Source organism: Stegastes partitus, unplaced genomic scaffold, assembly GCF_000690725.1.
Source record: "Stegastes partitus isolate 25-593 unplaced genomic scaffold, Stegastes_partitus-1.0.2 Scaffold1912, whole genome shotgun sequence".
Taxonomy (NCBI): Eukaryota; Metazoa; Chordata; class Actinopteri; family Pomacentridae; genus Stegastes; species Stegastes partitus.
In genome coordinates, this window is record NW_007579643.1 from 55,229 (window position 1) to 64,816 (window position 9,588).

The following is a 9,588-nucleotide window of genomic DNA, read 5'->3' on the forward strand; positions in this document are numbered from 1 at the left end:
CCTCTTCCTGCATCATGCTACAGTGGAGGAGAATGGACTTTAGTTTATCCTACTCTCAGTACTGAAAACTTGATAAACAGTTCACAGTCTGCATCTGAATTACTCTACCAAAGAAATAATCCCTTTGTATTTACTCACCCATCTTGTAGTACAGCCAGTGCTCTTGCTGAGCCTCGTTTCAGGCTTCAACACACTGTCGACGTCACTTCCTCTGCTCAATGAACTGCATGTTCACACTGAGGACTAATGCCACTGTTGTGTAATATTTAGTCATTTTGCTATATGAAAGTAGCTTGACAGTGAAAGTGTCTTTTCTTGGCCTTAGCTTGAAGCCTTAAAGTGTCATGACTTTTGAAAGTGTCATATTTAGACAGAAGAGGCTAAATTCTACTAATGTCACATTAAAGGGATACTCGCCCAGTTTTTTTTTAAAACCAATTTTAGTCAAACTCTGTGCTGCCCAGACGTTGCTTCTTCTATGTTTTGCAGTATGCCGGCATACGTGTCATGCTGTTCCCTATAGCTGCCTTTTCCAAACTTTTTTTCTCACTGGGCTCCTTTGACCTGAAAGTTTGATGGCATGTGGCGTCTGTGATACCTTCACCATCATTTGTGTGTGTGATGTTGTGTTCTGCATGTGGGAATACGCTCAGTAATGAAAGCTTTAACCCTCTGCACTGCAAGCAGCTCCTGGCTGTTTTTCACTCCTCTCACATTTTTACTCAATGCAGGCTCGTTTTCCACTGCAACATAAAGTCCTGCATCTCTATGGAAACAGCACAACCATGACTAGAAATAGAGAGAACTCAATAGTGTCTTGTTTGCATAATGACTTAATTTATTAATCCCATAAATCATAGAAACTGGAAAAAAAGTAGAATTTCTTTAATTTCTTTCTTAATTTCTTTATTCATTGATCCTTACAAAAAAATAGAAGAAACCTGAAACCAACACATGCAACATTTTCCCAGTCTGTGTAAACACAGCCCGGGTTCATCCCAGGTCAGCCAAAAAGTCCCGGGGTTTTTGGCACATGACTGCTGGTTGGAAGTCACTAATGCCTTCCTGATTGTGTCAGGAAGCGCAGAGTTTTGTATTTTCTTACAGAATCTGTTAAGTGCAAACAGTTTATTTTTCAAACAACACACATAGAATAAAGTTACTGTGATGAAAGATCATGTTTTTAGGTTGGTAAACTTAGTTAAGTTTTCAGATGGAACGATGTATCACAGGTGAGTAGTTTAAGGACCGTCAGAAAGTTACAAATTCTGAAATTCTTTCTGTTTCTGTGGTTTCTAGCTTTGATAAACGGTGTTGTTTTACTGATCTTTTTAAAGACAACATGCCTTTCAAACCCACTGCTGTCCTTGGAGGTGCATAGAGTTGTTCACGTGTCTGTTATGTGGTGATAAGTGTGTTGCTAACTAACAATGATTGTTAGTTTTAGACATGGTTATCATTCTGTCCCTGACTCACCCTAATGTAGTTTAGGCAGCAAAATAGATTTATTCTACACTGTTTAAATCAAAATATTGCTGAATGTTGGGGCTTAAGACTGAGGGATGGATAAAAAAAAAAAAAGGATATTTGAGACGAGGGTGAGAAATAGAAAGGACATGTTTGGACCAGAAAATGTTTATTCATTAAAATTGTTACAAAATTGTATGTACATGTTTTATGATGTGGTAACAAACTTAACATTACACTGAGTGATATGCTTTTATACTGAAATAAACACATTTCATATTCATTTTAAATTCATGGCTTGTTGTGTTGCTTATAAGTAGTTTATACAAGGAGACATTATGGCAAATCATGACGCATTTCTGTAAGTTTGGGTCCCAGGGTATGGAAGCAAATCAGGCTCGTCCGATTTTGAATTTTAAAAGCTGTTGAATTTCTATCTTTGAATTTTGTTGCCATCGAAATTGTGTATGTCTGAATTTTACGGTGGCCGACGGGGGTAAATGACGTGCGTATACACAAACGAGCTACATGTACATGAATGTGTTGCATAAACAGAAATGCGCTGCAAAAAGAAAACACTGCATATCCACTCCACCGTAGAATTTAGCCCATGTAAATTTCAATAAGTCAAAATTTCATAAAATTCAAAGATGTTCAAATTCGACAGGTTCAAAATTCGCCGTAAAAAAATTTGCCTTTTACATCTGGGGACGAAGTCGATCCAACGCCCAGCCAGTCAAGTTACTTGATTGACTGGGCGTTAGATCGACTTCGGCCAGAATCGATTGTTTATGTCTAAGTCCCTGGATGTGAAAGGCAATTTTTTTTTATGGCAAATTTTGAACCTGTTGAATTTGAGCACCTTTGAATTTTCATGGCTTCTTATATTTACACCTGAAATGTTGACTTGTTGAAATTTAAATTCAGACAAAATAATTCACATACACAATTTCGATGCCAACAAAATTTAAAGTTAGAAATTCAACAGCTTTTAAAATTCAAAATCGGATGAGCCTGGTTTCCTTCCATACCGGGGAGACAGCAAGTGTCTGTTTTGCGTCTCTAATTGCAAAGTTCTGAAACCCAAGCCCTAAGAAGAAAATAAGACATACAGAAAAATGTACTATACACAGCTAATTATCATTATTATCAAGAGTTTGTTCCATTTATATCACACAAGCATCATTAAATTTTGCCAGTAAAGGAATGTCAAACACTTTTTACTCTTGGATTTCACTTTTGGTAATGCTTCTCCTAATGTTCATTATTCAGTTTTTCGCTTTCCTCCCCATCTGTCTGGATTTTAGCCAAGTCATATGCGTTCCTGTTCCTTTCAGCGTCACTTTTCAAAAGCCTCTTCAGACACTCCGTCAGCTGTGACACTAGTATGATAGTTCCTGTTGTGACGAGCATGATGGCAGTGCGAAAAGGAAACAGGCGATGTCTCTGACCATCCTCCTGTATCTTGTCCCACGGCAGGGGCAGAAAGTCAGGAAGACCTATCAAAGGTTCCCCAACCAGAGCTCTCAGCAGTATTGCCAACACAAAACCAGAACAGGCTCCGTACTGGTTCACCCACCGGGATAAGAAGAAGATGCATGTCACCTGGGGAGACATCATCGAATACAGGACATCTGCGCTGACCACCCAGAACAGGTGAACGGACGAAGTTGTCATAGCCAGAGCTGTTCCCATCAGTCCACAAAGCAGCACTGACACCTTAACCACCATAAGAATCGTTTTTTCTGATGCCTAAAAGCAGAGGAATACATGAGTAAGATTGTGTTAAACAAAGTGTATCAAGTTCTAAGTAAAACCTAAGTACTGTACATGTAGTGATAGTTTAAAAATGTGTTACGTACTTGTTTATAAATGATGTTCTTGAAGACATTTCGGCCCAGTTGTGAGGCAGCAGACAGAAGTGCAGAGTCGGCTGAGGACATCACAGAAGCAGCGAGTGATCCGATGCCGACCACTGAGATGTAGAAAGGGCAGAGATGCTGAAGGGCAATTGGCAGGATCATGCCAGCTCTGCCCTGTTCATACGGACTGGGTGAGCCGTACGTGGTCTGGTTCCAATCTGATGGGCATTAAGCATTTGGAATTAAAGAACAAACATCGGAGTCACAGTGATAAATATGAGTTTAAAAAAAGATGTGTCTTCCACAAGCACGAGGGTGTGCTTTATTCTGACATAACTGCACAATTCTAACATAGCAGATTCTTTTCAGTTGCTCCCTTTAGTTGTCTAAGGGTGCTTTTAGTAGAAAAGTAATGCTTGTTCCAAGATTAGCAAAGATAGGTAAGACTGTGTACTGGTAGATGCTGCCACTGCCCCAATAATGAGTGATGGGATGCCGAGGATTGGGCATAAAACTGCTGCAGCAAAGCAGGTGATCTTAGCTTGGGCATCAGTGGCTGTGGACAGAACTCTCTGGTAGAAAGCCTGGTAGCAGATCCCTCCAATGCCCTTTGAAACAAACATAAACAAAGTCAATTTCAGGAAGTTTTATTTCATGCCGTCACAGTGTATTGGATTTGCAATGCTAAAATGTGTGATTTCAGGCTGTTACCAATAGCAGCAGGTCATCTATCCAGCGACCTGTATCTTTAGGCTCCAGCTTGCCGAGCCAAGGCTCCTGGTACAGTGTGGTTACTGCAGCAACAGTGAAGTTAGCAGAGCTGGGGCTTGTCATAATGAAAGGCACACAGAGCCACTGAAATAAGAAGGAAATAGTGTGTCAGTCCTGTGGATAAAAAAATAACTGTAGTTACAAGATACAAACTGAAGCTGACAGGAACACTATCATGTTTGCCCTGATAAAGGCACTAAAAGTAAAACTAAGGGATCAACAAAGTAATTCAGAAATCCGTTAATCAGAAGTAAACCATGAATGTCTTCACCAAACACTATTTCAGTTCAGCCAATGGTTTTTAAGACATTAATCCGAAAACTATTAGATGAAAAATCAAGCGATTATCAGAATTCGTGCAGTTCGTCCTCTGATTATTTGTATAAAATAGTTATTGAGCGAGCATATATATACTTTGCCACTAAGCTGCAGCAAATTTTATTTAAACTAGAGTATTTAAACTAGACTTTTGAACTCTGTAGTAGTCACCAATGCATGTATTGACCCCAAAATCTAATCACTCTGAAAAGGGACCATACCGAGGTCATATATGAAGTGTCAGGTTCAAACTGCTCTCCTATCAAGTGCTAGACTGTTAACAGAGAAAAAAACACACACACGCACAAAAACAAACACGCGGGCACGATTACTTTATAGTTGCCCATCGATGGGCAACTTTAAAAAAAATATTTACCAAGCCAAGGAGCATGAAACTGAGCTGGATGACATCAGTATAGGCCACAGAGTACAGTCCTCCCATTAATGTGTAAAGGATTGCCACAGATGCCGAGATTCCCACAGCCAGGGAGGAGGAGATATCCATAACCACGCTGACTGTCCCTCCTGTAACCATAAACATACATTCAGAGTGAGGCACTCAAGACAGTTGATGTCAGGGAGTTATTCTTGCTACTATTTTTTAAAAACTTGATCATTTTAGCACCTTGTAGGTCAATGCAAGGAGCATGATGCTTGCATTGCGTCTTTGTTATTGACTTACCCAGCGCACCAAGAATGCACGCTACCCACAAGATGTCTCCGAGGAGAGCGGGGATGAAGAGAACAGCACCTACAGTGTTGCCATATTTCTCTTGAAACGGGTCCATGAGGGTAACATAGTTCTTTGAGCGCATGGGTTTGATAAAGAAGAGTCCACCTGAGGTCACACAGATGCAAACATTTTAACTGCGTGAAACCCTCAACCACAACTTTTGGAGGAAATGTAAGGAAACTACCAAACATTTCCCCGAGTGCCAAGCATAATGGTAAAGAAGTCAATTATACGCACCCAAACAGCAACATTAGCTATTAATGCCATCTCTAAAATAAATGGAACCAAACAGTTGACATTTTAGATCATTGACAGTTGCAGTAACATTTGACTTCACTCACCTAAAACCAGGTTCATTGCAAAGGCAAAAGGTCCGATGGCCCACACCAACCCCTTTGTTGGATCGTAGACCACTTCAGCATTACCCAGAATATAGCCTCCTCCCACCCACGTGGCTGCAAAACATCAGGACACATAGTGAGAAGCAAAACTATTTTCAACTCCATCTGCTTGTAGATGGATATGATTTAAAACCTGAATCGTTTATCCACTGATTTCACAAACTAAGACTCAATAAACTACAACCATTTAAGGCACCTTTGATCAGCAGTGCTCATCCATTGCATCATGATTGTCATCACTGTTATTATTGTACCTGTCATAGTAAATATGCTGACGATGATGTTCAGGTTTCGTCCTCCCACCATTGCGACTTCGCTGCGACTCCCGGGGCTTTTCTTCTCTTCATATTTGGCCTTCCTCGAGGCCCAGATGCCTGTTGCAAGTATGATCATGTAAAAGACTCCTATGGACAGCAGTCCGAGCCAGTTTACTGCCATCTTCACTGTCTGTGGTAATGGGACACCAAGGAAAAAAGACACATATCCCTATTAGGTAATACTACAAACAGTCAATCGAACTCAGATTTCACTTTGAAGTAAGAAAAATGTTTTAGGATTTGCAGCTGAGGAAGAGGATTTGTCAGTATTAGAAACATAGTGTGTAGATAGATAGATAGATAGATAGATAGATAGATAGATAGATAGATAGATAGATAGATAGATAGATAGATAGATAGATAGATAGATACCCAAACAAGTATGTATTTTGATGTATTCTCTGGTGAAGTACGTGAGATGTTGTCGTATGTGATTAGTCACCGCCGCCTACCCCACAACTCAGCCACATCATAGATTAGTCTGCCTACTGAGCTTTGTTGTCCTAGATGCTGTAGTTTACTCTTTTTCAGTGGCTGTCAGTTCCGATAAGCCAATCATTGTCAGCTGATGTGAAATGCACTGCTACCTGTGCGCCACTGTGGTAACGTCGCCACAAAAGTAGTATTTAAATCTCTGATACAATACTAGTAAATACAGAGACTTACTTAACTCTGATAGGCTTAAGTAGCATTGTGTAAACGTGTTTAGCAAGGGCTTGAATGTAATATAACGTGTGGTGTTTGCTTATATATAAAGGTCCCACACTCTAGCTTTAACATTTCAAAACAAATTGATCAGGCTCTTGGTTTAAGCGCATTATTTGAGGTTCTAATAAAAAGGTTTCATCCTGATATTTAAAGCTGCAGTGGGCAAAAATAAGATGGAGGTAAAACAAACAAACAAAAAAGATTTAGAAAATTTACAGCCCCCTTCCTGTAGTTCTTCACCCAGGACTCGACTCAAACTCTCTTGGAAGTTTTCATTCTCGCTCATTGCAGGACCACATCCCTGTCTTACTTAAGGACTTTGTTGATATTGATACTGCTGCAGCTAACTGGTAAAAAGCCTTGTGATTGGCAACATTTTCCTGTCATGCCAGCCTGTCTAAGGGAAACACATCCAGGAGGAGGTTCTCCTCAGAACACGTTAATTACAACATGATAAAAGTTTAATAGCACTGGGAGTTTTTGCCCAATAATGCCAAAAAAAATATTACCTACCACTGCTTTAACTTTAGAACCAATGGAGAAACACAAGATCACCAAAACCTAAAATTTTAGAAGAAAGCAGAAAAATATACTTACAAACATCAAGCAAGATGAAAATACAACTAAAATGTTATTAAGAATGTGGTTTTGTCGTTTGAAAAAAGTTTTTTTTTCTTTGTTCCTTTTCCTTTTTTTTATAGACGGGACACACATGAACGCATAAAGTCCTAGCATTATGAAACTTGTTGTTAAAATGTTCAGGATATATTAATTACAGTGTGCACTAATAATTTAATTGTTGTTCAGTGTTACTTTACCACTGCTGCTCAACACCACTTCTCCCAATCAACACGTGTCATTTTCCACCATTTGTCAACTGATGCCAGCTAACTGTTTTTCGCGGGAGTGATTTGTGGCGTTGTTTTGTTATTGAAAACACAAAGAACGAGATGTGGAGAAGAGAAACAGCCTTAAAAATTACAAGACTCTGGAGGATTCTTTGTAGATTTAGATAGCAAAAAAAAAGTGCGTTTATTAGTTTAACAATAAATACAAGCTGCAAGTTGAATATTTTACAACACAATGATTTTTAAAAATGTAGATTTTCATTCAATCTACAGCAAATTTTCCAATCACACAGCTGCTTTTGCATTGCTGTAGCTTGGGTTTATTGACAGACCAGGACCGGCCTGGACTTCTGCCAAGACACCTAAAATAAACACCGCAAACTCAACAGCCAAACTTATTACAAAAAGATAACAGTCCTACAGTACCCTGTTACTCTTCTTTCACTACAAGATCAAAACAAAACTGGAATATTTGCTCTGTCTCAAAATAACTGTTCAAAGTATATATTGTAATTACCTGTGTTGTCCGTAGGAATTGTTGAGGAGGGTACCAGTTGGAGTAAAGAGCCCTAAAGCCACCGATCACAACAGTGAGGAGGAAGAGGAGGAGGCACGATGAAGCTCCAGAGAGGGTAATGAAGACTGGGTGTAGTTTTAACCCTTTTTGCTCAACGTGTAACCGACACCTGCAAACACCTGACACCTGTTTCACCTCCTTCGTTGCTTCCTGACTCCTAGCAGCATGACTCGTTTGTCACACCGGTGCATCCAGCGCTTGGTTTTATCATCAGATGAATACTTGTCGAAAAGAACCAAACACTTCAGAATCAGAAAGTGGACATCAGAAAGTTTAGACAGAGCAGACATCACCTCTGATCCTTCAGGCTGTTCATTGTGACAGTGCTGTCAGAGATGTTGTCCAGCTGTTGACCAGGCTGCACCACACAAACTAGTTCTTGGGGTGTTGATAGTTAATATTTACTCCAAGTCTTACTTACAACTGACAAAGCTAATGTTAGCTTGCTAATATCTGACCTGTTTAGAGGACAGAGCAAAAGAGGTAAACAGTTGACGTATCTAACCTTAAACTTAGATTTATGATGGAAATATTAAAGATGGAAACATGTTTTCTAAAAAATACTATTTAGTTCATCAGCAGACAACAACAAAAGCTTTTCAAACTCAAACACTAGAAAACAAAGACAATATTCTTCACGTAGCATACCAGACTGACAGAGATCACAGATCAAATAATAAATTTCATTAATCGGATCACTCATTGTAAACTGTGTGAATACTACTAACTGTGAACAGCATATTTCTTGTGTGTGTGTGCATGTATAAATAATAATAAAAAAGATATTTAAAAAGACCATTAGCGCCTTTAAAATAAAACTTTTTAGAAGTTATGTTTGCTTGTGATGCTACAGTTACCTCCTGTTTAAAGAAATAATTGCTCTTAATTAGGCAGATTTTCTTAAAAATCACTTGTTTGCAGTTTATCAATTTGCTAAACTATGCTCACGAAGGCCAGTTTAACAAGTTTTCACCACGTTAGCGGAGAATGTTGTCTTTAATGAACAGTGAACACATACTCTGGCATTGTCACTCTCATAAACTGAACTGTATGACAACTTCAAATACACACAGTATGTGCTGCAGCTATGCCAGCTTTGCCTCTAATGCTAATATTAAATATATGCATCCAGTTAATCGAGTTTCTTGTTTACCAAATCTGCAATTTTCAAAACATGTCTCCTGTGTCTGTTAAATGTTACCTGTGTGTTGTTCTGGTTTCTGTTTGTTAGTGTTCGTTTTACAGCATGTACTTTTAGCCTGTGTTTTACAGATTTTCACCATCTTCTGAAGTAGTTTTATACCCATGGCTGCATCGCTGACACAGGACGCTGACAACATTTCAAAGAGAAACTTTGTGAACCGGACAAAAAAGCTCAAATGTGGGAGAGACTTATGCCTCGTTACCAACACATCTGACTTTTAGGTACATTTTCCACTGGGCTAGTACAATATTAATACGTGTGTGTACAGTAGCATCTGATTTTTCGTTGTAAAGTCCAGTTTTCACTCAGTTTTATAAGCTTAATAACATATTTCATTTAGCCAGCTTTTCCCTGAGTGATGGGATGCCTATACAAACCCCAC

General features: G+C 39.1%; 1 protein-coding gene across 1 annotated transcript; it reads right to left on the reverse strand.

Annotated features, from left to right (window-relative positions):
• Window positions 1-2,721: 2,721 nt before the first annotated feature.
• Window positions 2,722-5,990, reverse strand: LOC103373133 (high affinity choline transporter 1-like). The gene is made up of 8 exons (XM_008302951.1): window positions 5,807-5,990; window positions 5,493-5,606; window positions 5,101-5,256; window positions 4,795-4,943; window positions 4,041-4,184; window positions 3,784-3,937; window positions 3,330-3,547; window positions 2,722-3,219 (listed from the first exon to the last, which is right to left on the reverse strand). Exons 1-8 carry the CDS (start codon window positions 5,988-5,990, stop codon window positions 2,722-2,724), a joined length of 1,617 nt encoding a protein of 538 aa, XP_008301173.1.
• Window positions 5,991-9,588: the final 3,598 nt, after the last annotated feature.